This window comes from Equus przewalskii, chromosome 11 (genome assembly GCF_037783145.1).
Source record: "Equus przewalskii isolate Varuska chromosome 11, EquPr2, whole genome shotgun sequence".
NCBI lineage: Eukaryota > Metazoa > Chordata > Mammalia > Perissodactyla > Equidae > Equus > Equus przewalskii.
The window spans coordinates 27,726,997-27,754,172 of record NC_091841.1 but is presented as its reverse complement, the minus strand read 5'-3'; the positions used below and the strand labels follow the sequence as shown (position 1 = coordinate 27,754,172).

General features: G+C 51.2%; 2 protein-coding genes and 1 long non-coding RNA gene across 3 annotated transcripts; 2 read left to right on the top strand and 1 right to left on the bottom strand.

The window, feature by feature from the left end:
* Positions 1-1,758: 1,758 nt before the first annotated feature.
* On the bottom strand, positions 1,759-12,946 carry CCS (copper chaperone for superoxide dismutase). Its single transcript, XM_008533427.2, has 8 exons — positions 12,702-12,946; positions 12,290-12,362; positions 7,486-7,623; positions 7,102-7,279; positions 6,402-6,462; positions 2,366-2,443; positions 2,191-2,294; positions 1,759-2,084 (listed from the first exon to the last, which is right to left on the bottom strand). The coding sequence occupies exons 1-8, from the start codon at positions 12,738-12,740 to the stop codon at positions 1,931-1,933; spliced, it is 825 nt and encodes a 274-aa protein (XP_008531649.1). The 5' UTR covers positions 12,741-12,946; the 3' UTR covers positions 1,759-1,930.
* A 53-nt stretch (positions 12,947-12,999) lies between these two features.
* Positions 13,000-15,943, top strand: CCDC87 (coiled-coil domain containing 87). Its single transcript, XM_008533415.2, is given in 1 exon segment — positions 13,000-15,943. A coding segment is annotated over 1 exon segment (2,577 nt). The 3' UTR covers positions 15,577-15,943.
* Positions 15,944-21,628: 5,685 nt separating this feature from the next.
* Positions 21,629-24,877, top strand: LOC139074520 (uncharacterized). Its single transcript, XR_011524187.1, has 3 exons — positions 21,629-21,802; positions 21,916-22,146; positions 23,399-24,877. It is a non-coding gene; the product is annotated as an uncharacterized lncRNA (long non-coding RNA).
* The last annotated feature ends 2,299 nt before the right edge of the window (positions 24,878-27,176 follow it).

The following is a 27,176-nucleotide window of genomic DNA, read 5'->3' as shown; positions in this document are numbered from 1 at the left end:
ATGGGATAATAACAGAACCTACTCACAGCATTGTCACGTGGATTAAATGAATTACTGCACGTAAAGTGTTTAGAATAGAGCCTGGCACTTAATAATCCCTATATAGGTATTAGCTAATATGATTAAAATTTCCTTTTTAAGCAAGTTTAAAAGTGAATCAATTTAAAGAGAAGTATTTGCTAAATGATAGTACAGATGGTTTGTGGACGTGGCAGAAGTTGAGATGTAACACAAAAATGCCTGAATTTGCCAAGATTTTCCAACTGTGTTCCCTGGAGTACCAGGACTTCTGGGAAGCCCTTAGCAGGGTTAAGCGCCTTTGCCTGTGGTTCCACTTCTGCTTTACAGATGGGGCCTCCAGACGTTTGTGTTCTGTGATTTAAAAACAAAGTTTGAAAACCACATGGCTAAGAGTTTAGAAGAGAGAAAAACCAACGTGGATGTTGATCTCTTAAGAGTGGAAACAGAGTGGTAGCGGGTGGCAAGCAGCTTAGCCACAAAAGGGTTAAATCCGGCTATAACTCGAGAGCCAAGGTACGAGGAGGTCAGGGGCTGGTTGCGGGCAGAGTCCAAGGGGAGTTCCTGTAATGATCTGGAGGTGAGGAAAGACAGCCTGAGCTCCAGGCTTAAAAGGATTTGGTTCACCAGGAACCAAGTGGAGCTGGAAAACAACCAGCGAAGGTTTGGCTGAGCACAGGAATGATGAGCAGCGTCCAAGGGCTGGGGTGAGAGACAGAGCCAACGGCCTCGAGAGGAAGCCGGCAGGGCCTGGGCAGTGGGAGCAGAGCCAGGCGCAAGCAAGCCAAGACCAACTCGCTGGAAAGCCATCAGCCTGGTTCCAAGCAGGCAGGGTAAGGGGCAAAGTCTGTACTCTGACAGGCCACCGTGTCATCAAAGCAGCTTTGTCATGGATGAGCAAGCCTGACACAGTCCAGTGGGGGAAGGGTGGGGGGCAAAACAGATGAGTGGGGAGGCCCAGAACCCCCGGCCCCACACACGAGTCCCTGGATACTGGCCATCCTTGTGAGGGGAGCTTGGCTGCAGCTGCCTCCAGGGGCCCCGCTTGGCTTCAGACTCACAGCCACTGCTCCTTTAACTTACCATGTGCCAGGTCCTGTACCAAGGACTTGACTTATTAGACTAATTATGAGGCTTTTACTTGTGAGTAAAGAAATCAACTCAAGCCAGACTAATTTTTAAAAAGTGGGGGGATGCATTGGGAGGATACAGGAATGTCTCTTGACCCCCAGGTCAGGAGGTAGCTGGCCTCAGGAAAGGCCCGGACTGGCGACTCTGGAGCATCTGGCATTCTCCGGCAACTCTTGGGTTCTCCCTGTGCATCTGCCTCATCCCGCCTCCTCGGCAGACCGGCTTTTTCTGATATTCAGTTGATAAGGCAGGGAGAAGAGGGCCACCCGCAGTCCCCACATTCCCACATTACAGATCCAGCCACAGGGAGAAACTAAAGTGGGATCTGCTCTGATTTCTCAGGGAAAGGAAGGCCCTGCCTGGGTCAGGTGTCCATGTTGGTTACAATCAGCCGTAGTGCCGGGGACAGGCCACAGACATAAATATGGCTGCTGTGGCCCTTCACTGTGACCCTGAGGAGGAGGACGTGGCCCTCATATGTGTATGGATTTGAATACAGTTTTGTTTGGCTCCAAGGCCAAGAGGTGGCCCTTGATGGGGATGACAGAGGCAGAAGGACCGTGTTCACCAAGCCCATTAACGGACATGAGACATGGACGAAACACAAAGTTCCATATGAAAATAAAACTTTAATTTGTCAAGGGAACATCACAGCAGCCCCTATACACCCCTTACCCTATTTCTCCCAGGACGGGGCCAAGGAGGGCCTCCCTCTGCTCCCTCTGGAAGTGGACGGTGCTCAGCTGGGAGGACAGAAACAGACCCGAGGCTGAGGCTGTGCTCAGAGGTGGGCAGCGGGCTGGGCCGGCTCCTTTCGTCCCTTGCCAGCGATGGGCCGGCCTCGCTCCTCCCAGATGGTGAGGCCGTCGCAGGTGCAGAGCTGCTTGGGGTTCTGGAAAAGGCCAGCGGAGCGTGCGATGATGCCACAGGCCAACCTGTAGAAGGATACATAGTCAAGAGTGGGCACCCGTCCGGGCCCCTGGAGGGTTCCGTGTGCATTGCTGGCAGAGCACAGCTTCCTGCTGGGGCGGCATTCCTCACCTCTCTCCTGAGTTCCCCGTGATCTTGGATAAGGGATGGCCGCCCTGGCCCAGGTCGTCTTCGCCCTCATCGATGACCAGGCTTCGGCCAATCACATCCCACACCTTTAAGAGAAGACAACGGCCTCAGACAGTGGACCTGTTAGGAAAGGTGCCCGCCTTCCTCTCCACCTTACCTTCAGCTGCTCATCCTCTATCCTGAAGACGACTCGGCCCTCAGCGTCAGCGTGGACATTCCCCAGGTCTCCACGGTGCTGCAATGAGGCCCAGGGAGAAAGGGGCACATGGGACACAGCTGCTAGCTTCTGGCTTCCCAGTATCTTATTCCCCAAAAGTACCAGTGTCCTCCTGTGGGTGCAGCCCAGTAGGATGAAGGGACAGCCCAGGACACAAGGAAGACAACTGGATGCTCCCTCCCTGGAACTGAAATCCTGGGCAGAATGACAGTGCTCTGAAAATAGCCAGTGACCCCCCTTCCTAGGAAGTCATGCCCACTGGACCACAGTGTTTCTCCTACGAGGCCGCTGCCCAGCCCTGCATCTTGGCCTCAGAAGCTAGCCCAGTTCCTCCTTCTTTCTAAGCCTAGTTCTCAGCCTCCTGATGACTCTATGAGCCCTTGGCAGTCTGCAGTCTCCCTGGCCTTAAGTTGGCCAAGCTTGGCTTCTTGACCATCAGAGGCAGCCAGCATCCTTTCCCTGACGTCCAGCCTCCAGGAGCAGAGAAAAGAAACACACAGGGCAAAGGCTCCTGTTGCCCCCCCCCAGGGAGCTGGCTCTGCCCACCTTCTCCCTTGGAGATAGCGAATGTCATAACACATCTAGGAAGCACCTCCTACATCAAATACCCTCTGCCAGGCACAGTGGCGGGGGGAGGTGCATACGTGGCGACCACCCTCAACAGGCTTGCAGCACGGCGGGGAGCCAGATGTGGAACAGACTAGTGATTACAAAACACAGGGTCAGTACAACAGTGAGTGTGTTTTCTGGTGACAAGACCTTACTGGGGAGTCAGAAGCCCACGTCAGTGCATATAAATTATCCCAACCTGACACTTCAGGCAGAAGCCAGTGCCTGTGCCAATGTGGGCTGGTACACGTGGCCTTGCTGCAAAGCACACTCACAGAGCATGTCTCTGTGTGATGGGGTTGACAAGCAGCAAGAAGAGCCACTTCTGCTTTATCTCGTTTTCCAGAGAGCCATCTGCTGCTTACACCTGGCACTGTTTGTTACGCCCTGTGTTGGGGGCTTTTAGGGCAGAAAGTTCAAGGAGCGGGAGGCCACGATCCAGAGCCTTGAGGAGTGTTTTCAGGACTGGGCCGAGGGAGGGAGCAGCCTGGCAGCGTGGCTCGGAGGCAGGAGCCAGCAGCAGCGGCTCACGAGAAGCAGCATTTCCAGTCCCTCCCCTGCACACGGGTGGGTAGAACTGGGCTGGGTGGCCTTGAACGTCATACCAAGTAGCCAGGCAGGCCTTGTACCCTCGGGCACTGGGGAGCCAAGGAGGGTTTCAGGCAGGGGCATGACAAGGTTACTCCATGCTTTGGAGCAATCCCTCTAAAACAGCATATGAAGAGAAAGGATTGGAGGGGGATGGGGAGAGATGGGAGGGGAGCTTAAAGACCAGTTAGGAGACGTGCAAAGGGACAACCAGGCCTGGATGTAAATTCTCACACTGAATTCACTTCCATCTGGGCAAAACCAGAGCTGAAATTCAAAAGAAACTTGCTGGTCACCATGGTGGCCTTGGCCACACAGCTCTTCTCCAGTCTTCCTCTGTCTGTCTCAAGGGCTTGAGACAGCAGAGCAGCTGGCTCCAGCCTCTTTGGATTTCCTGCCAGAGAGGGGCCCGGGCCAGGGCACAGGTCGCCAGGTGGTCTCTTGCCCTTCAGAAACCTCCGCTTCATAAGAGCCACAGGGCCGCCAGTTCGCAGAGGCTCCGTGCTGGTTCAGGCCTTGAGGGCTTTGCTACGGGGCTTCCTCTGCTGAGCCCACCATTCCCACTCTTCCTTCTTCCCCTGCCTCATTCCTGCTCAGCACATTTCAAGGCTCAAAGAGGAAGACAGCCTCTGAGATGCAGAGCTCTTGTATTCACAACCCTTTGTGCCCCACAGTGAGTGTGGGCTGGACCTAGTGTCACTTCTAGGATTAGGTTACAAAAGAGTGTGCCTTCAGTCTTGGATGCCCTCTCTCCCTCTCTCTCCCACTTGCTCTGAGGGAAGCCGGCTGCTGTGTTGTGAGCTGCCCTGGGGAGAGGCCCATGTGGCAAGGGACTGATGTCTCTGGCCAACAGCCAGGGAGGCCCTGAGGGGCTTGCCAACAGCAACATGAGTGAGCGTGGAAGAGATTCTCCCCACGTGGGGCCTTGAGATGGCTGCAGCCCCAGCCAACACCTTGATGGCAGCCTGTGAGAGAGCCCCAGCTAAGCTGTGCCCAGATTCCTGCCCCAGATAAACTGCGAGATGATATATGCTTGTTGTTCTAAACCCCTAAGTTTGGAGTAATTCCATTCGCAGCAACAGACAACTGATCACCCTGAACACAAGTGTGGCACTGTGCAACGGGCCCACAGAAAGCCTTCTCCAACTTGCCGGGGGCGGGACAGGGAGTAAAAACTTTTGACCGTTAGAAATATGACAGAGCTGTCAAAAGTCCACAAAATCAGTTACATGAATTAAGAAATACATACCAAAAAAAGGGAAATACATACCAGATTTTCATTTGTTTCATGGTGGAAAGTTCCAAACTTTCATCAAGGTAGAAAATCAAAACCAAGGAAGCCTGAGAGTCCTGGGAGGGTGTAAGGAGGAGTCGCCAGTTCCTAAGACCAGGACCCTGGGCCTTCCTGGTACTGAACCTCCAAGGAGGAGGAACACACACCACCAGAAGCAGGGGAAATGGTCTTAGGTATGTGTCAACAGTGCTTTAGGAAACATTAAATCACTGAGAGAGAAGGCAGTCCTCCTGGGATGACATCCAGGACAAAGTTTCAGTTTGGTGTTAACAGGTCTTTAACACCCAATATTGGCTAATCACTTTAACAAAGATATAGCAGGCCTCAGTCCCTAGTGGGACTCTAACAACCCTTTCTAGGCCTGCGCTGATTTATTTATTTTTTTTTTTTTTGCTGAGGAAGATTGGCCCTGAGCAAACATCTGCTATCAATTTTCCTTTTTTTTTTTTTTTCAACTTGAGGAAGATTAGCCCTGAGCTAACATCTGTGACAATCTTTCTCCATTTTATATGTGGGTTGCCACCACAGCATGGCTGACAAGTGGTGTAGGTCTGCGCCCAGGATCCAAACCCACAAACCCAGGCTGCTGAAGCGGAGTACATCAAACTTAACTACTACGCCACAGGGCTGGCCCCCATTGATTTATTTTTACAATGATCCGATCCTCCTCTTATGGCTGGAAGGACTGGTTTTCCAGTCTCTGTGGCAATATCAAGTTTCTTGTTAAAAATAAATCTACCTTAATTATATGAAATGATATCCTGATTTGCTTCAAAACAACAGTGGAGAAGGGCCAGGGGCGCAGATGAAACAGGACCGGCCATGAGCTGGTAACTGTTAAAGCCGGGTGAAGTGGACAAGGAGGTTCAGGACACCAGTTTCTCTACTTTGGAATATGTTTGAAAGCTTCTGTGATAGAAGAAAACGTTAAAAATAACTAAATTTACCTAAGGAAAAGAAGTGAGTCCATTTAAATAAAAATATCGAGTAACTAACAGAAGAAATAGTACTGAGATAAGGCGAAAATCACTAAGGCAGGATGTGACTCACTGCCGTTGGGGAAACAATTCTCTGGTGAAAAACGAAACCAGGACCAGGAGTTGGAGCATCAGCAACAGCCTTGTTAGTATAGGTAAAACTTTCGACTTCCACACCGTCACCTTCTCCAGGGAGCTTCCTCCTGCTGCCCGTGCCCCTAGGGCTGGATCAGGTGCCTGCTGGGCTCCCGGGCCTCCCACAGGCTCCTCTGACTGTCCCGCAGCCACAGAGTCCTCAGCGGTCTCTCTCACGGGACTGCGGGCTCCTAGCGGGCAGGCCTTGGTCACAGAGAGTGTCAATAAATGTTTCTAAACTGAACCAAATAAAGTGAGGAGACAAGATGCCACCAAAAAGTGTCTCGGACTCGGAGGCCCCCAGAGCTGCCTGTCCTGTCTCTGAGACCCTGGGTCCTCTCTCAGCCCAGGCCTTGCTCAGATGGACACTTACCCGCTCAGAGTCCTGGGGGCCCCCATGAGACGTTCCATCAGGGTTAAAGTGGTCCCCACAGCTAAGAAGAAAAGGCAGCCAGCGGTCAGCGAAATAGGAGCCCCTGGCCTGGTGATCTATCCTCTTACGTAAAGTACATTTGTTTCATTCTCTCACTCATTCGTTTCTCACTCATTCATTCACTCACTCATTCGTTTACTCACTCACTCATTCATTCAACAAACAGGCCCACTATGTGCCAGGCTTTGGGTTGAGGGCACTAAGAATTGGACGTGGGTCCTGCCCCCAGTAAGCTTCCAGGGGAGTCACAGATGCGTAAACAACTAATCGCATCACAGTGCGACAAACACCATGACACGGGGACCTGCCCTTCCTGTGTCCAGCAGTCAGCTTCCATCTCAGGCAGTAAGGTGGCTAAGAGCAGGAGCATCAAAGGAAGATTTTGGTTCTAAACCCCACTCTACCATTTATGCGCTCTGGGGCCTCTGACAAGTCATTTCATGTCTTTGTGCCTCAGTTTCCTCATCTATAGACTGGGTCTGTGTCTATGTGACTCAAGGGTACCTGCAAGAACCAAGTGTGTGTGTGTGTGTGTGTGTGTGTGTGTGTGTGTGTAAAGGGCTGAATACAGTCCCCTGCACATAGTGGGGACACAACTGGGGCGATGAGGATGCCAAAAGGGAGGTTCTAGATGATTTACCTGTTGCAGTTCCTTGTGAGGTCCCCGAACTGGTGGACGTGGAGCCCGTGCGGCCCAGGCTCCAGGCCGTCAATGGTCCCCTCGATCAGGCAGCGCTCTGGGGTCAGCTGTAGGAAGCGCACCACCCCCTGCACGGGGCCAGGCCCCCCGAGAATGGCCACTGCTGCCCCCAGATTCTCTGCAAGGCATCAGACACCCGGGCTGGCTCACCAACTCACCCAGCCCCACCTCCTGCATCAGCTCAGGAAGGGCACGGAGAGAGCCCCACAAAACTTTCACGCCTTGCCCAACCCAAAGCCCCCAAAGCCTATGGTTAGATTTGTAGTAGCCCCAGGCCACCACCCCCGCAGAGAGGCCAAGGCCAGGGCCACAGTGGTTACTTACCCAATATGCCACTGCCCATGCCCTTGAGTACTGCCTGCCGCCCCGTGCCTTCAAGGATGGCCTGCACCTCCTGGCTGGGCAGTGTGGTCTGCACCACAACCATCTGGTTCTCCAACTGCACCTCCACACTCTGGACACCTGGGAGAGGAAGTGGGCAGAGGGCAGCAGAGGGCTAGCACCCCTGTGCTGGGAGCAGGGAAGAGAGAAACAGATGGCGATCCCCCATCCCCACCTTCATCCATCTTCCCACGGCCGGAGTCAAGCTAGGGAGCTGCCTTCTAGCTGTGTGAGGCTCTTAACCTCTCTGGGTCTGTTTCTTTATATATAAAGCGGGGATAATACCACCTCACCCCCACGATAGCTGTGCGTCCTGATTACATGCCAGGCATTATTTGTAACTTTTGAAACATAGATAATTCTTTTAAAATGTTTTTACGAAAATGGGCTATCAATCACTGCATTATACATGATAGCCAAAAGGTGATGCCCGTCACGTGACAAATGGAAAAAAAAACCTGTGTAGCCACACAATGGAGCACTACTCAGCCATAAAAAGGAACAGAGCACTGACACCTGCTACAACATGGGTGAACCTTGAAAACTAAGTTAAGCGAAAGCAAGTCACAAAAGACTACATATTAGATGATGCCATTCTGGATGAAACGTCCAGAACAGGTAAATCTCAAGACAGAAAGCAGATTAGGAGGTGGGACAAAAGGAAGGTGATAGCTAAAGGGTACAATTAAAATTGATAGTGGTGATGGTTGCACAACTCTAAGAACATACTAACAACTAAGAATACACGAAAAATGACTGAATGACTGGAATTGAAATTCCAAGCCTTTTAAGAGAATTCTCGAATCCTTAGCCAGCACACAGGGGATAGGTTGGGAACTATAATGCTGCTCTCCCCTGGAGGGCTTACATCATCCTGCTTTGATCTTAGTGTGTTTGTTGCCGTGCAGGGCAAACCCAAGGGAGCCACGGGCGTCCAGAAGACACAGGCTACGTGAGGAATTTCACTCTCTGTTAAGCTGGTGCTCTGTGAACGGATGGTTACGCTGACTGCCGGCTTCATCCTTGGCTTCCCTCCTCCATATTCTTACGACAAATGCATGCTGGGTGTAGAGGAGGCCAGAGTCAGGAAAAGCACCAGCCCTTGTCCAAGGGAGCTCACAGGCTGCGGGAGAACCCAGACTGTGCCCGGATCAACCATCAGGCAGAGAACGGAATAAGAGCCCCCGAGGTACAGACAAGGTCCCTCAGCTGTTCAGATTCCTTCCAGCTCAAAGGAGGCAAAACCGGGACTTCCTACTGGGAGGAGGGAGCACTGAGACAGGAATATTTGGTCTGTGGTTACAGAGGTCTCATCGGCTTGCTTCTTCAGCTCCCCTGTGGCACTGGGGACACCGTTGGGGGAGGGGCGCAATTTGTAACAGATCAAACAGACACACCTATCTCCTCCCCTGCAAGTACAGGGCGGGCGATGCTGTGAGAAGAAAACCCTGCAAATAACCAAACTGCCCCTCACTTCACAGAACATCTCATCCAGGGCCACCCGGCAGCCTGCGAAGCCTTGGGGCTCCAGGTCGACCTGGAGGAGCCAATGGCCGCAAAAGGAATGTAGGCAGGACGGCAGGGAACTCTTGTGGCCTGAGCCTCCAGACTATGCCAAGAACTGCGTGCTCCGCTTTGCACACATCAGGACAGTGATACTGTCCTCAGCTGGAAACAAGACTAGAAGGTTACACAACTGGCTCAAGGTCACAAAGGCTGGAAGGCAGCCTGTCCAAGCCCCAAACTGATGCCTGTTCCCCTTGCCCCACAGGAAGTAGGGTTGGGCCCCAAAGGACTGATTGAGTTCCCAGGCCTCGGATAAGCATGCAGTGTGGGAGGTTTCAGTTATGCACCTGTCTATCCTTCATTTAACAAACGTACACTAAGCACCTATCATGGGCCACGTTCCAGGCAGTGGGGACACAGCAAGGAACAAATCAGGTGATGTCTCTGCCCCATGCAGAGCACGTGTTCCAGGGCAGGGATGTGGATATCAAATACACGCACAAGAGAGATTCAGAGAGTGAAAAGGGTGACCAATGAATCAGGTGTCAGGAACAACGGGGGGGTGACCACTTAGGCTGGTCAAGGAAGGTCTCTCTGAGCCTTTAAGCAAAGGCCTGAATGTAGCTAGGGAAGGGCATTCCAGTAGAGGGAACAACATGGGCAAAGATCCTGGGGAGGAATGACATCGATGTGTTCTAGAAAGAGAAAAGAAGGCCAATGTGGCTGGAGCTGGGAGTCAAGAGAATGGGAAGATACGAAGCTGTAAGTGGAGATCAATCAAGCAAAGCCCTGTAGGCAACAGGGAAGAATTTGGACTTTAACTTTAACGCAATGGGAGGCCATCGGGAGAGGCCATGAGTGTAGTGCTTGAGTGTGTGGGCTCTGAAATTGAAATCCTGAGTCTGCCACATACTAGCTGTGTGGTCTTAGACAAGTTACTCAACCTTTCTGTTGAGTTTTCTATTCAGTTTCTTCACCTGCAAATGGAGATAATAATACTACCTACTTCAGAGGGTTACTGAAGGCCTAAATGAGTTATCTCATACATAGCACTTAGAGCAGTGCCCAGCCCACGGGAAGCTCTCAACGCTGTTACTACAAGACTTAAGCATGGGAATGACATTATCCAGTGTATGATTTTAAAAATCACTCTAGCTTTTATATGGAAAAGCTATTGGAGGGGGCAAGAGAGGCAACAGGGAGCCCAAAGATGAGGACCTTGTGTGGGTCAAGGAGAGGTGAGGTGGCTTGAACCGGTGTGAGGGCTGAAGTATGGAAAAAGAGACGCTGGATTCTGAGTACGTTTTAGACAGAGCAGACAAGACTTTCTGATGGACGGGCTTGGGCACAGGTGGGTTCCTGCTCTGGGGTCTCCTAACAAGAGCTGATTCTCTGCTCCTGGAGTGGGAGGGCTCCGAGTGAGAAGCTCCTGGGGACTATGAACTTCCTAAACTCTGGAGCTGCGTCTGAACCAAGAAGAAGGCTGGCTCCCCAGCTGAACAGTTCACTTCCGCTGGGTTGGTGGAGCGTGGCCAGGTCAGCCTTTGTTTAGCTCAGAGTCCAGCGAGGGAGAAAAGATAAGGCCACAGGGAACTCTAGGGTACGTGTTAAGGGTTCAAGGAAGCGAGGCTTGGGCTGGGAGCTCCTCCCACCTACCCCTAGGAGGAGAGCGGAGCCCTCTTCCCCAAAGGCCCAGGCCTCCTGGAGAGGGCAAATCACTCACTCATTGAATCTCTGTCTGTCTCTCTCTCTCCCCGCATTCTTGGAAAGTACAACTTCCCTGCCAGCCCCCGAGAAAGCCAAGCTGGTTCCAGTTACCCAGACCAGAAAATCCGGAGTCACCAGAAGTCTTCATCTGTGCCTATCTAGCCTGCCGAGGGCTAAAAACAGAAAGCCCAGCTGTCTGCTCTCCCAGCAAGAACGTTTTATGGGAAGTGGAGAGCCCAACATCCTTGAAGGCTTTGGTCAGAACACTCCACTCTCAGAGGAATGGCTCAATCTTCTCAGACCCTCACCCACCATCCCCAAACACATAGTCTAAGCACACCCAGCTTCAAGATCTGTCCGCTCATGCCCCGGGCCAACCACGTTACCACCTGTAAACCCTTCGTCTCATAACTCATAAGATTTAGCGGGCTCTCACTACACGCTAAAGACCTCCCCTCCCCCGCTCTGTCTTTCTTTTAAATATTTTAAGCACCGTGTGGGAGCTCCTGCCCGGCCTGGTTCCCTCCCACCCAAGGCGGCTGCAGAGGTGGGGTCCTGGACTCCGCCTGCCCACGTTCCTGGCACCTGCAGCCAACAAGCGCTGGAGAGCTTGCACGAGACTTTTCTAAAGCGCTTTATACGTATTAACTAATCTACTCTTCACGGCTATCCTCCAGAGTAGCTTCTGTTATCACACCCACTTAAACGCTGAAGAAACAGAGGCACAAAATGTCACATGCATGAGGTTTCAGTGCCTTTAAGTGGCAAAGAGGGGATCTGAAACCTAACGGTCTAACTCCACAGCACATACCACTAACGACTACGACACACTGCTGCCCTGTACAGAGCCAAGCGGGACCACTGTCCCAGCCTCAGAACCCACCTCATCTCGTCGCCTCCCAGAACTGCTTCCAAGAGCAATGCTTGCGGGCTTATCTTCACCTGAGGGCAGGGTCTGTGCCTGAAACACCTGTGAACCCTTCTCCCTAAAAAGCCCCCAGTGTCTGGTCCATTCCTGCTGAATGACTAGAGGGATATTTAACAGAACCAAAGGAAGGCTGTTCCCAGTGCCATGCTGCTAGCTCTGCCTACTCAGATCTTTCCAACTTTGCCAGGTCGCCTCCAGACCAGCTAGGTGGCTAAGAATCAGGACCTGCTTAGGATGGAACTTGGCCAGGGCTGCCATTTGCTTTGTCAAGATTATGCTGTTTCCCAAGCAAGAATTGCCTGCTTTCCAGGGAACTCCCTCTGCAGGTGGGGCCGTACTCTCCCTTGCCCCACATTTTCTGGGCCCCTGGGGTTTAAGACACCAGGACAGGCAGTTAGAGCCAGGAGAGGGTTCTGACAGGGCAGACTTGAGACCCGTCCTCTAGGCTCTGCCTCTGGGTCTCCGCGTGGCTCTGAGAACATTCCTTCCTCTCTCTGGGCCTCAATTCCTGCGTCTGTAAAATCGGAGTAGGGTTGGTCTGAGAGATTTGCCTGCCCCTCCCAGAGGCCTCTGGACTATCCGCAGAAAAGTTTATCTGGCTCTTACCTGCCACCCCTTGCAGGGACGTGCGCACCGCGTCCACGCAGCTCTGACAGGTCATCTGCACCGCGAACTCCAGCTGCAAGGGCGGCAGGGACGGGCCGATGAAAGCTGGGGACCCTTCTTGCTTGTGGCCCTATTTCACTACCTCCCCTTATGACCACCCCCAAACACCTGGGGAAACGCCCCACGTGACCCCTCCTCAAGCGCCTTCTTCATTATCACTCATGATCATTCCAGGACCAACACCCCTCAACATTAACGCCCAGGGCCCTGCTACTGTCGCACCCCACTTTCACGCCCCCGCCCCAGGCCCCGAACCGGGTGCCCGCTTCTCCCCCACTTCCCGAGTTGATGATACCCCCAGGGCCCGAGGCTCTCTGCCGGCGAGACTCCCACACGAAGCCTCGACCCTCACCGTGCAGGCGGTCCCGCTGTCCCCTGAGTCCAACGCCATCTCGGACCCAGTCACCGGCCGGAGGACCTCAACTGCTCGGGTCCAGAAGCGCAAACCGGGAGCAGCGACGCGGGAAGGCGGAGCGTCGGAAGGCACACCTTGCCCCGCCTCCTGGTGCGTGAGCACGCAAGGCCCCGCCCCCAACGCCCTCCAACTCGTGAGCACGGACCGCGCAGGCGCACTCCGGCTGTCCGGGCCTGGTTGCCTTAGTAACCGTTCGGCTTCCTCTGCGCTGTCTGACCGCGCCGCCGGCGCTGAGATGGAGCCCTACAAGCCGGAAGCCGAGCTTCAGCGGTTTTACCACCGGTTGCTGCGTCCGCTATCGCTCTTCCCCCGCCCGGCGACGCGCCCAGAGTCTCAGAAGCGCCTCCCGCAGGAGGCCCCGTTGCTGCTGCCCCTACCGGTCTCGCGGCTGACCGTGGCGTCGCTCTGCCGCCAGGTGGCCCAGCGGCTGGCGAGCAGCGGGCTAGCGGCGCAGCTGCCTCCTGAGGGCCGACTCCGTTTCACTGAGGTCATCCTGGACGAGCTAAAGTGCAGCTGGCAGGAGCCTCCCGCCGAACCTAGTCTGAGCCATTTGAACAACCAGAGGCTGCGGAAGCGGCTTCAGGTCTACGTGCTGCTCAGCAGCGAGCAGCTCTTCTTACGCTACCTGCACCTGCTGCAGACCATGTCGACCCCCCGAGGTGTCTTTACGGAATCAGCCACGCTCACCCGGTTGGCCGCCAGCCTCGCCAGGGACTGCACGGTCTTCCTCACCAGCCCCGAGGTCTACCGTGGCCTGCTCGCTGACTTCCGCGCGCTGCTGAAAGCGGAGCAGGCCCAGGGCGGCGTGCACACACTGCGTGCCCTCGGTCGCGGCGGGGCTTTCAAGCTCTCCCCGAGCCTATGGGCTCACAGCACCGGCTTCGCCCAAGTGCCATGCTCCAGCCTCAATCTGAACTACCTCATCCAACTCAGCCGCCCGCCAGAGTTTCTCAGTAGGCCTGGGTCGGATCCAGTGAAGGAATTGATGTCTATCCCCCAGCTGAAGAGGACAAAGCCTGTCCGCTGGCTGCCCTCCTTGCAAAAGAAGAGAGAAAGCGACTTCAGTTCCTCACAGGTTGTGAAGTACTCTGTGGCTCCCACCAGCGGGCCCCCGCCCACCTCCCACTTGCCCCTCTCTTCCCAGCCCCGGAGGGGCCAGTCCATGCCCTCTTTGCGTGAGGGCTGGAAGCTAGCAGATGAGCTGGGCCTTCCTCCTCTCCCCCCTCGCCCCTTAACCCCGTTGGTCCTGGTTGCAGAGAGCAAACCAGAGCTGGCAGGGGACACGGTGGCTGAGGACCTGAAGCAGCTGATAAAGAACATGAAATTGGAGTGGACTGGCTACTCGCCGCTGGACTCAGGCCTGCCCCCGCTCCTGGGGGCCCTGACCCGCCGCCCAGCTGCAGCATATCACATGGAAGAGCTGCAGAGAATGTTGAAGGGCCTCAAGGAGGAAGAAGCCTTGGGGCAGTGGGGCCTCCAGTCCCCCAAAAGCCCTCCACTTCAACCACAGCCAATGACTGTTCCTTTGAAGCTAAGAAATCAGGCCGTGGTCCAGGCAGCTGCTGTCCGGGTCTCTGAGAGGAACTTTTTGGACTCCTTCCATGTTGATGGGGCTGGAGTCCTATACAACCACCTGGCTGGTGAACTGGAACCCAAACTTATTGAAGAAATGGATATTGATCTCTTTGTTGGCAGTAGCATCAGGGAAATCTACAAGGAGTTGATGAGCCGTGTCTCTACTAACCACTTATCTTTTAACCAGGGACCCCTGGTTGAGCCTGCAGCAGAGAAAGACTGGTCGAGCTTCCTGACCTCAGCCTTTCTACGTCAAGAAAAACAGTATCGTATGATCAACCCCAACCTGGCCGGACTTTATTCCCAGAGAGAAAACACTGCACAGCCCAGCTCTGATAGGATGGTCTCCATTACGTCACTCCACGGAGGGAAAAGCTCGGAAAAGCGGTTAAACAGGGCGTCGTGGATGAACTGGTGCAAAACCACCACGACTGTGGATGATTACTTCAAGTACCTCACCAACCAGGACACAGATTTCCTCCACGTCATCTTCCAGATGTATGAAGAGGAGGTGCCTGTGGAGATCGTGGCCCCCGTCAGAGAGTCCCTAAAGATTCAGCACCCACCTCCCTTGCTAGAAGATGAAGAGCCAGACTTTGTGCCAGGAGAGTGGAATTGGGACACGGTGCTGGGGCAGAGGCTAGGAGCTAGGAAGACCAGCCTCCCGACAGAACCCCACAAAATCCTGAGCCTGCAGGAGCGTCTGGAGCGGTTGTGGTCCATGCTTGAGGTCCCCGACAAGGACCGGCTGGACATGGCTATCAAATACAGCTCTAGTGCCCGTCTGAGGCAGCTGCCTTCGTTGGTGAATGCCTGGGAGCAGGTCCTGCAGCCCATTCAGTTGCGGGAGGGACTGCTGGGGAGACTGGAGTGGTTTGAGTGACATGCCTCCGACCCCAACCGCTTCTTCCAAAAGACTGACCTGGGTCTGAGTCGCTTCCTGGAGGAGAGTCAGTTCCGCAGCCGTCTACACAGGAAGCTCAATCAAGTGGAGGCTCCTTTGGCTTCCCTCCTGGAGGAGATCCAGTTAATCTTCGGCGAGCCAGTGACCTTCAAGGGGCGGCACTACCTGGACAAGATGAAGCGCGACAAAGTGGAGATGCTCTACTGGCTGCAGCAGTGGCGGCGGGCCCGCCACCTGGTCCAGGCCCAGAAGGCATCTCGCCAGTCGGCCCTGTTCAGGAGGCTCAGCAGCCAGTCTTTGGTAGCTCCTGGAAATAGTCCCAGTAACCTTTGACCGGGCTAAATGCCCTCAGATCCCTCCCTCACCCCCCACCCAGCAGCTCCTGAGTGCTTCGGAAGAAGAAATATCTGGGAGCGCAGGGTGCAGGAACTTTATGCTTCCGACTAGAGTAGGACTGAGATGAACACTTTGTTTTGACTGTGAGGTTCTCATAAGAGAACCCCCAAGCTCAGAATTTCCATTTATGTCAAGCCATGCACAATACAGCCCAAAATCTCATACGTCAAAAGAACTGAGATGGTCCCTTGGAGTTCACTGTAACGGGAAATGTCAAACAGAAGGAAACCGTCACCTTGGGAATCTCTCAGGTTCGCATCTCTGTCACACGACATTAAATTGGCTGATTCGAGCCCCAAATCAAGAGGCTCTCTGGCGTAATGATTACGAGCTAGGGCTGTGAAGTTAATAGATGTGGGTTTAGATCCTGGCTGTGTAACCTTGGGCAAATTACCTAACCATTCTGCACCTGGACCATCAAATGTCAGCTGCACGGCTTGGGTCCAGGTTGTCACTTCTTGCAGTTCTAGCAGATTGTTGGTAGAACTGAAAAGATTTATTAAATTTTTACCAGTTTCTACCAGCACGTGGTAGGGAGTACAGAAGGGTATGTACTGAAAAGTAAGCTGCCTGCACATCCCTGCCTGCACCACTTCAGTTCCCCTCCCCGGGGTCAAAGCTGTTACCAGTTTCTTGTGCATCTCTTGACTCCGTCATTCAGCAAATATTTATTGAGCACTCACCAGATGTTACATGCTTGGTCTACAGCTCGGAACAAAACGAAACTCCTTTGTAGCGTTTACATCCTGCTGAGGAGACAGACCAGAAACCATAAACATAGTACCAAAGCACACTTAGGGAACGGAATGTTGGGGGGTGATAGATACTGTGGGAAAAGGAAAGAGTAGAGTAGGGTAAGAGGAAATAAGGGGTGAGGGAAGCAGTTTTAATTAGGGGAGTCAGCGTAGGCCGCACTGGGAAGGTAAGCTTTAAGCCAAGGCTTGAAGGAAGGGAAGAAGTGAGCCCCGTGGACATCTGGGACAACTTTCCTGACAGCCATTGCAAAGCCCCGAGTGCTGGAGTGTTCCAGAAAGCCAGTGGGGGTGGAGCAGAGCAAGGAGGAGAGATGAGTCGGAGGGGTCATAGTGAGGTGCCAGAGACAGGTTAGATTACATCAGGCCTCGTAGGCCATTGTATGAACTTCTGAGGTAGCCTATGCATATACGAGCATACATGTATATATCATCTATGCATATGTTTATAACTACACCAATGGTGGCACACTCTAGCCCTCTTTTGCCCTTTTCTTTTTTCACTTAACATTCCTCAAGCTCATTCCACATCAATACACATGGAGCCTCCTTGTTCTTTTTGATAGCTGTATAGTATTCCACTATGTGTATTTTTATTTTATTTAACTAGTCCTTTATTATTGTCCTTTATTGCATTTACAAACAAAAACAATGTTCTAGAAAACATCCCTGTTCTTCTATTTAGGATGTGCAACTTTCTATAGTGTAAATTCCTGGAAGAGGAATTATGTCTAAGCATAAGCATTTGTAATTTTAACAGATTATTGATTACCTTCCACAAAGGTGTAATAATTGACATTATCAACCACATTTCATGAGTATACTTGTTTCCCCACTCTCACCAATAGAGCGTTGTCAAATTCTTTGATCTTTACCATCTGGTAGTGAAAAATAGTATCTCATTTGGCTTGTGTTCTTATTTCTCTTATGAGGGAAGTTGAATCTTTCATATGTTTAAAAGCTATTTGCTTTTCCTTTTCTGTAAAATGCCCATGCCCTTTGCCCACTTTTCGATTGGTTTTGACTATTTTCTTGATTTTTCAGAGCTCTTTATATATTCAGGAAATTCAGCTAATATGTTAGCAGTTAACACTTGTTAAGTTCTTACCTTCTGCTTGATTTCTTGACTCCTCACAACCACCTTAAGAAGTATGTATTTTAATCGCTGTCTTACAGATGAGCAAATGAAGGTTCAGATAGGTAAAGGAACTTACCCAGGGTCATAAAGGCAGTGAGTGGGAGATCCAGGATCTGAGCCCAGGTCTGTCTGACCCGGAATCCTACATGTGTCTTCTTGGTGCACTGATTCTCAGAGAGATGGTAAGAGAGCTCTTAGACACAGCCCCCCTTGCCCATCTACATGGGTAACGTGAAAGCCCCAGGTCTCCTCCACTCACCATTTGCTGGCACACAATCTTCCACTTTGTTTTGTTTTCCCGATAAAACAGCACTTCTCAAACTTTTCCACCAGTGCCCCTTAGAATGGAGGAACGTAAATAAGCATCTTGGTCAGGTGTGAGGGATTGGGGTGGGTAGGGGCTGGCTGGGGGATGGAGGAAAGTAGTTCTAGCCTGCCTGAGAAATTTCTTTAAAGTCTTTTACTTTTGAAATTTATGCAAAATTTGCTTTCTACTCCATAATATGTCCATGTTTGTTTTAATATAAAAATGATACTTGAAATGACTTACCTTCAAATTAAACTGGCCCTCCAGGCAGATATGCCACATTTAGCATTTAGAGTGCGGCTTCCTGTCTCTCCTGGCATACTTCTCTCCTGGCATACTACTGAATTCCCCAGAAGTCACACCGAACCCAGGTGAGAGACGCTGCAGCAGGGGTTGAAACTTTCTGTAAAGGGCAACAGGTAGTAAATATTTTAGGCTTTGTGAGTGATATGGTCTCTGTTGCAAGGCTCAACTTCGCTTTTGTTGTGTGAAAGCAATTATAGACAAGAAATGGGCAGGGCTGTGTTCCAATAAAACTTTATTTACACAAACAGGCAGCTGGCCAGATTTGGTCTCCAGGCTGTCGTTTGCTAACCCAGGTGCTACCACATCAGCCCCTTTAAAAAGCAAACACACGCAGGAGGAGTACGACGGGAAGCTTGGTGCAGCATTTCCCAAAGTGTGTTGCATGGTAAACTAATTCTGGGTGTTAGCCCTGGAAAAAGGGTTCCATGGTCAAATAACTTTGGGGAACATTGCACACTGCATTCCCTTAGCATATTGAAAGCCCTGGTGGGTCTTGCAAAAAATACGCCTGTTTGACTTTGACCAAGAACCCTTTTATTCCTTCATAGCCATTATGGTTAGTGGGCAGTAAGCTTTGGGGGACGGTATCTTGCTGTGAATTAGTCCGTTGGAATCCCCGCTGACAGTTCTGGATGAGGTTAGTGCACAGAGACAGGACAGGGAGGGTACGTTCCTAAACGCACAGGCCTAGTTGGGGTATCTGGGCCTCAGGTGGCATGAAAGGGCATCATGAAACCCAGGACAGGCTCGAGAAGGGAAGCCACAGGAAACATGGAGACTCAACACACTGCCTCAGTGGGTCCAGGTCTGGGGACTTCAAATCCTTTGCCCTGGATGTCTGGCTGCGGCGGGGGCCCCTGCTTCATGCCAAGCCTCCGTGCAGCCGGAGGCCCCTGGGCCCATCCCAGCAAACTCAGCCATGCTGAGAACCACCTGTCTGCTGGGTGTCATGCTCAGGTGCTTTAAGGATATTATTTCATTTAATCTTCACAACAGTCTTACAAGAAAGAGAAGGCATTGTTACCTCCCTCTGGGGAAATTGGACTCTAGGATAATGGCACAAAAATCAATTCTCTAAATTACTGAGGATTTTTGTAGACACTTTAGTTTTGTGCCTGCCCTAGATCCAGAGGCCATCCGACATATACTTTATATCTGGGCTGGGGTGACTTGCTCAGCCCTTGTGCTACCCAGGCAGGGGCAGGGCCCCACCCCTAAAAGTCCCATATGTTCTCCATCTGCTAGGACATGACAGGGATGGCTCGTTCATTTGCATACTCAAATATATATTTATTAGTTATTTAAATTAATATTAATCCCATTATGTGTTAACAGAAATAATGTATTTTTATGAAAAATAACTGTTTCCCAAAACAAACAGATGTAGTGAAGAGTAGCCATGTTACGCTTGGGCAAATCTAGCGTCTAGCTTACGAGGAGAAGCTGGATTCTCCTGTCTGTCTCTGCGGGCGTCTGTGCAGTATTGCAGTCCCACAGCCTCTGGAAAACACTCTACTCAGGATAGAGTGCGTTAAAAAAGGCAAATAATGTCTTAGCAGGATTGTGAGAGTAGCTTTGACACCGTGAAACCCCAGAAAGGGTCTGGGGGACTCTGTATTTTCTTTAAGTAGAGGAAGGGGCAGAGATAGGGGTGAGGGCAGAAGAGAGAGTTGTGGGAGGGGCAGTGGGACATGTTGGGTCAGGGGACAGGGCAGTTGCTGGGGCAGCAGCAGTAAAGCGGGGGAAGGGATGGTTGACCAGGGACACATGTTTGCTCATAAAATGTCAAGGGCAAGGCCAGAGGTAAAACTACAACTTTAAAGAAAACAATTGACAATTCTGGAAATTGGGCATCTAGCTACTGGACAAGCAGATTGGCCTTTGGTGATCTGGCCGTTCTGAGCAGCTGAGACCTGTGGAGCTGAAGCCAAGTGTCCCCAGGCTCACAGGTGCCGGCGGACCAGATTTGAGCCCAGGTGTTTCTGACGCCACTGAGCCTGCAGCCCCCATCCTCTTGGCCTTGGGATTCCTTTTTTTTCAGGAAGATTAGCCCTGAACTAACTGCTGCCAATCCTTCTCTTTTTGCTGAGGAAGACTGGCCCTGAGCTAACATCCATGCCCATCTTCCTCTACTTTATATGTGGGACGCCTACCACAGCATGGTGTGCCAAGTGGTGCCACGTCCGCACCCGGGATCCGAACTGGTGAACCCCGGGCCACAGAAGCGGAGTGTGCTCACTTAACTGCTGCGCCACCGGGCCGGCCTCATGCCTTGGGGTTTCTGTGTTTGACCCACCTTTTCCTCATACTATCGTTTACCACACGCTTTTCTTTATATTGATTCACTTTTTTTTCTTTTGAGGAATATTAGCCCTTAGCTGACATCTGTGCCAATCCTCCTCTTTTTGCTGAGGAAGACTGGCCCTGAGCTAACATCCGTGCCCATCTTCCTCTACTTTATACGTGGGATGCCTGTCACAGCATGGCTTGCCAAGCGGTACATAGGTCCGCGCCTGGGATCTGAACCGGTGAACTCTGGGCCACCGAAGCAGAGTGCACAAACTCAACTGCTACACCACCCAGCTGGCCCCATATATTGATTCAATTTTTTAAAATTTTTCCTTTTTCTCCCCAAAAGCCCCCCGGTACGTAGTTGTATATTTTTAGTTGTGGGTCCTTCTAGTTGTGGCATGTGGGATGCCGCCTCAGCATGGCTTGATGAGTAGTGCTGTGTCCGGTCCCAGGATCTGAACCAGCAAAACCCTGGGCTGCCGAAGTGGAGCGCACAAACTTAACCACTCAGTCATGGGGCTGGTCCCTTGATTCACTTTTTAAACTTATTCTAAAAGGCAATTTTAATCATATTGTCCAGTTTATGTTTAAGGAGGTCCCTCTAGCTGCTGCGTGGAGAGGGAATTATTGGAAGCAAGAGTGGATCCAGTCCGGCAAGCAAGGATGGTGTGGCCATGAGCGGTGGCCAAGGGAATGGAGATAAGTGGACGAATTTGGGCGATGTTGGGACATGGAACGCAGAGCACCTGATGACGGGTTCGACATGGGACATGGAGGAAAGGGAAGAATCAAGGACACTTCAGGTCTCTGGACTGAACAGCTGGAGGAATAGTGATGCCATATGCTGAGATGGGGGACTCCTGAAGTGTGCTGGGGATGAAAACCATATGCACTTTTGGCTGAGTCTGAGATCCAAGAGTTGATGTCAAGTAGGTGGTGTGAAGCTCAGAGGCCTGATCTCTGCTTTAATTTTTAGCTGCACGTAGGGGATGTAGATTAGGGCTGATTTTCGTCCAGTGATGCCGGACTCTTCTCTGGCCCTGGCCTCTGGCCCAGGGGTCGTGCTTTGGAGGGCAGTGTCTGCATGGGAGGTGAGGGCACAGACAGCACGCCCCTCAACTTCCGTCCAGGGCTCACGACACTCGGAATGTCCAGGACCAGACTCAACAGCGCCACCGTGTGTCGGGAGAAGTCATAACAGCAGTGGGCTCCCAGGCTCGCGCACCCCGCGTGGTAAGAGAGCTCAGACCACAGCCAGCGCCCTTAGAATCCAGTTCCCACCCCTCGCTCTTTCGGACTAAATAAATCACTGAAGATTCTGGACAACTTAGAGGTAGGAGAGCAAGGAAGAGCCTCAAAAGAAAAAAGGTAACTAGGCAATGGAGTTTGAGGAATTATTTAAAAAGGTAAAGGGGTGTTATTGTACCTGTGCCAAAAAGGAATCAATCAACATAATAAAAATGTCCACCGCTACCTTTCAGTGAGCAGATGTGAGAGGCCGCGTGATCTTATGCAATCTACAAGGAAGCTGAGGTTCGGGAAGGGAAAAGATGTGTCCCAGGTCACGGTGGAGTTAGGATGAAAACCCGGGTGAGCCTACCAGTGAATCGCCAACTGTGTCAGATCCAACACGCCATTTAACGACAAATATTTTACAAGGCCCTCTTGACATCCCCAGCATCTAGATTGTGCCTGATGCATAGTTGCACTTGGTGAGTATTTGTAAAAGAATGAAATGAAATTCGTAGCTAATATCCTACCTAACCACATAATTTTAAAAATCAAGGAAAGGGGCCGGCCCTGTGGCCGAGTGGTTAAGTTCGCGTGCTCTGCTTCGGCGGCCCAGGGTTTCGCTGGTTCGGATCCTGGGCGCGGACATGGCACTGCTCATCAAGCCATGCTGAGGTGGCATCCTACAGGCCACAACTAGAAGGACCTACAACTAAAAATATACAACTATGTACTGGGGGGATTTGGGGAGAAAAAGCGGGAAATAAAAAGAAGATTGGCAACACTTGTTAGCTCAGGTACCAATCTTAAAAAAAAAATAATCAAGGGAAAATAAAATGAAAGTAATTTGTGCAAAAGAAATCTGCATTTCCACATGTACATGCTGGGTCAAAAGACATAATGAACTGATCCTTGTGATCACTGACACCGCTCCAAATACAGACTGACCCGGCATGCTGAGACCTGACCTTCCGAAATGGTGAACGCCCTTTGTAAAGATCTGAACTCATGCAAGGAAAATTCTCCCCTTGATTTATACTCCAGTAGTGTTTCTGGAAAATTCACCAAAACCGTGAACATGATATCATGTATTTACATAGACAACAGAGTTAGGATTCTCGGTGCAGAGAGTTATAAACAGGTTTTTCCACTTACGTAGATGACCAGCAGGACATTAGAAAGTTTGGCAGGACATGGAACCACTCTTGGTAGTGTGGGGCTGTCCCAAACATTGAAGGATGTCTAGCATCTCTGGCCCTGTCTGCTAAGGACCAAAAGAGCCCCTATTAATGTGATAACCACAAATGCCCCTCCAAGTTCAAATCCAAATTTCCAGGAACAGTAGGTCTCCCTTTGAGATCTCCGGTGTATGTGGTGTGTGTTAAAGCCCAGCCACCTACGCTTTGCTCTATTGGCCTTTCCTTCCTTCAGGGCCCTCCCAAAGCCCTGGGCTTCTATACTCTCACTTCTCATCCCTCCCTTTAGGACTCTCTCTGCAAGGGTTTTGTTTTGTTTTGGTTTGTTTTTTTGCCAGAAGGCTAGAACTGATGTGATAAATGAGGTACATTTCTGACCTCTCCTTATTTCTACCAAAAGGCTCAGAGGGGTGAAGTAACTTGCTCATAGTCACACAGCCAATTTGAAGTGGCAGAACCAGAATTAGAACCGAGGCCAGTCAGTCAGACTCTAAAGCCTGTGATTTTGCCATCTTTTCTAATCTCTCCCATCTCCCAGCCCCAGAAGAAGATTTCTGTTATCTTGAGGAACCGAGGCTTAGAAAACAGAAGTATCTTACTTACCGGGTAAAATTTGCATTAGTTGTCCGCCATTCTCAAAAGTCAACAGGTGAGTCAGAGTTGTCTGGAATGGATTCAGACCATACAGTTGTTAACCGTCATTCTCATCCATCAGGTGAGCGTTCCCAGGCAAACCTTCTGCCATTTGCCCCACCTTGTCCCAGGCAGGTCATTTCCATCTGGCCATGTGCTAGGTTTGGGGCCATCCCCTAGACGTTTTCATTTCTAGGCAGCATTTACCTCCGTGTAAATGGCACAGGCCTTCTCAAACCCTGGTGGCAGAAGAGGATGAAATCAACCCATTACCCTGGGACCTGAGGGTGAGCTGCAAGCAACTGCCATCTCATTGGAAACAGGTCTTAAAAGTGTAGCAAATTTTGCACACCATCCCGATTACTCTGGGGGCATATTCCAGTAGAAAATAAATTTCAAATAAACTTCATTCCAGCGTAGAAATTGATGTATAAGGGCATATTTTTCAAACACAAGTGCTCATGTTCCACGTTCCTCACCCAGACCTCCTGAACCAGAAGCCAGGACTATGCATTGTCGCCCACTCCCCACCCGTCACACCCCCCAGGCCACTGGGAGACTCATCTATTTAGTCCATTGCGTGTGCTTGGAGAAACAATGCTCTGTTTATCATTTGGCTTTAAATGGCATGCCTTGTGTACCCCCGGGGGTCTGCAGAGGCCAGTTTGAGACGCAAAATCTTTACCACTATTGGAACTGGATTCAAATCCTGCTTCTATCCTTCACCGCTTCTGCAACTTGTGCAGGTGACTGACTCTCTTCTTGCTTTAGTTTCCTCCTCTGCGTCACACCTGTCTCATGAGGTTGTTGTGGGGCTAAATGGGCTGATACATGGACATGCTGAGAACACGGAGTGCCTAGCATGTAGTTAGTGCTCATTAAATGTTAGCCGCTAATCTTGCTGTGGTTAATATTTTTGTGTGCTGGGCACTCTTCTGGGGAGCAGCAGGGGCAGACACACACGAAAGCAGCCCCCATGATCCCCACCTCCTGGTATTCACATCTTTGTGTAAGCCCCTCCCCTCGAGTGTGGAAGGGACCTCTGATTGCTTCTAACCAACAGATCACAGCAGAAGTGATCCATACATGGGATTATGTGTACGTGATTCTATTGTATGAGATTGTAATATCTTCACTTTCCTTTACTGGCTTTGAGGAAGCAAGTGGCGATGTTGGGAAGGCCCACATGGCAAAAAACTGAGGCCCAAGTCCAGCAGCCCACCAGGAGCTGAATGCTGCCAACAACCATGTGAGCTTGGAAGCGGATCCTTCCCCAGGCCAGACTCTGATGAGACTGCAGCCCTGGCCAGCACCTTGATTGCTAATCTGGGCCTGACCCCTGACCCACAGAAACTGATTTAATAGATATGTATTGTTTTAAGCCATTCAGTTTGTGGTAATGTTTTACACAGCAGTAGATAACTAATATACCATCCCTGATCTTTCAAGCTCTTTGTTCTTGCCATTCTTCCCTCTCTCTCCTGAATCATCACTATCTCCCTTTCTATTTGGTCATTCCCATCAACCCGTAGGCATGTAGTGTCTCCCTCTTAAAAACACTATTTTTTTTTATTTTTTATTTTTTTTTTGGTGAGGAAGATTGTCGTTGATCTAACATCTGTGCCAATCTTCCTCTATTCTGTATGTGGGATGCCGCCACAGCGTGGCTTGATGAGCAGTGCTAGGTCAGTGCCTGAGATCCAAACCCACGAACCCTGGCCGCCAAAGTGGAGTGTGTGAACTTAACCACTACACCACTGGGCCAGCCCCTTAAAAACGCTCTTTAGATGCCCACACCCCACAGTTATCACTTTGTTTTCTATTCTCCTCCGTGGCAAAACTTCTTGAAATCTTTGTCCCCAGTCATTGTCCACACTTCTCACATTCTCTCCTTAACCCAACACTCTTAATGAGGTCCCCAGTGACATACTTGTTGCCCAATCCAAATGTCACTTCTCTCTCCTCATCTTACTTGCCTCCTCCATGGCATTCGACACGGCCAACCACTCCTGCTTCTTGAAATGCACTCTTTTCTTCCACTTTCTTGGCATCACCCTCTCGTAGTCTTCCGCCTCCTCAGCGTCCATTTCTTCCCAGTCTCCTCTGCTGCCTCTCTCTTTTCAGCTCAGCTTCTGAATGTTGGCATGCCCCTGGTTTCAGCGTACTCGTTTGTAATTGTACAATTTCTCTCTCGAAGGTTGTTGTGAGAATTGCCCAAGGTAACGTGTGGCTTTAAAAAATATTCCTCCTCGGGGCCAGCCCTGTGGCCTAGCGGTTAAGTTCCGTGCACTCCACTTCAGCAGCCCAGGTTCGCAGGCCCAGACCTGGGCACGGACATACACCACTCGTCAGCCATGCTGTGGCAGCAACCCACATATGAAGTAGAGGAAGATTGGCACAAATGTTAGCTCAGGGCTAGTCTTCCTCCAGCAAAAAAAGGAGGAGGATTAACAACAGATGTTAGCTCAGGGCTAATCCTCCTCACCAAAAAAGAAATATATATATAAATATATTCCTCCTCCCCCACTCCATTAAATATAACTACGCTCTCATGCCTCACTCTGATGAGAAGGTGAGCCACCCTTTTCCCCAGACACTTGTCAGGTGGCTCCAGTGCCCAGGAGACAGACTTTGGGAAAGATGACCGTTTCCCACAAAGGGCAAATATGACACTAATGGGGATCTCTGGAAACCTGGATCTAAGAAAAGTCTTGCTGCCTCTGCTGGGGCCTTAGAAAGTCCTATTTTTAATTCATTCATAATTCATTTCATTCATTCAGACCTTTCAGGAGACGAAGTGTACCGTGTGGCTAGGTAGCCTTCCACAGACACGGGTAGGGGTCCTGGGTCAATGATGGAATGATGGCAGGCTTTTCGGAGATTCTTCTGCCAGGACAGTGAGAGCCATAGTCACAGCCTTCATCCTTCTAGAAGGTGAAACTACACATTAAACAATAGTTGGGTAATATTACGCCAACTCCAGGGCATGCCAAGGGAGTCACTAATTCATTCAACAAATGGTTATTAAGCAGGTACAAGTGGGTCAGGCACTGTGCTAGGTGCTGAGGAAACAGCAGCGAGCAGAATAACAAGGTGTCTGCCCTAGCGAGCTCCGGGCTCGGTGGAGGACACCCACAAGTGAACAGGAAATTGCAGTCCAATGTGAGAGGAAGTTCCTGGGGCTAGAGGTCTGGGGTACAGAGGCAGTGGCATCGAGCCTAGACAGGGACCGTGGGGATGGGCCAGGGACACATTCCTGAGATGGTGACCTCTAAACTGAGAGCTGAAAGGTGTCTGGGAGTTAGGCCAAGGGAAAAGCAGTGTGAAGCTTCTGAGGTGTGCAAGAGCTTGAACTTCCGAGGAGATGCAAAGAGAGCGAGGCTGGAGTGTCAAGTGCATAGCACCGGGTGAGGACCGAGTTGAGACTGGACCTCGAGGGGGTGAGGGAGCCTCATTAAGGACTTGGGACTGTGTCCTGTAAGAGAGACAAAGGGTGCCCCAAAGAGCTTAGACTGGGGAGAGCCCCAGCAGGGAGGGGTCAGCATCTGCTGGACTCCCTCAGGGCCTCTCCTCTCACACCTCAGCCGGGAGCTGAGCTGGCTCTGCTCTGGCTTCAGCACGAATTTCCAGGCAGCTGGAAAGTCATTTCATATTTTCAGACCTCTTCTGGGGTAAGAAGTGAG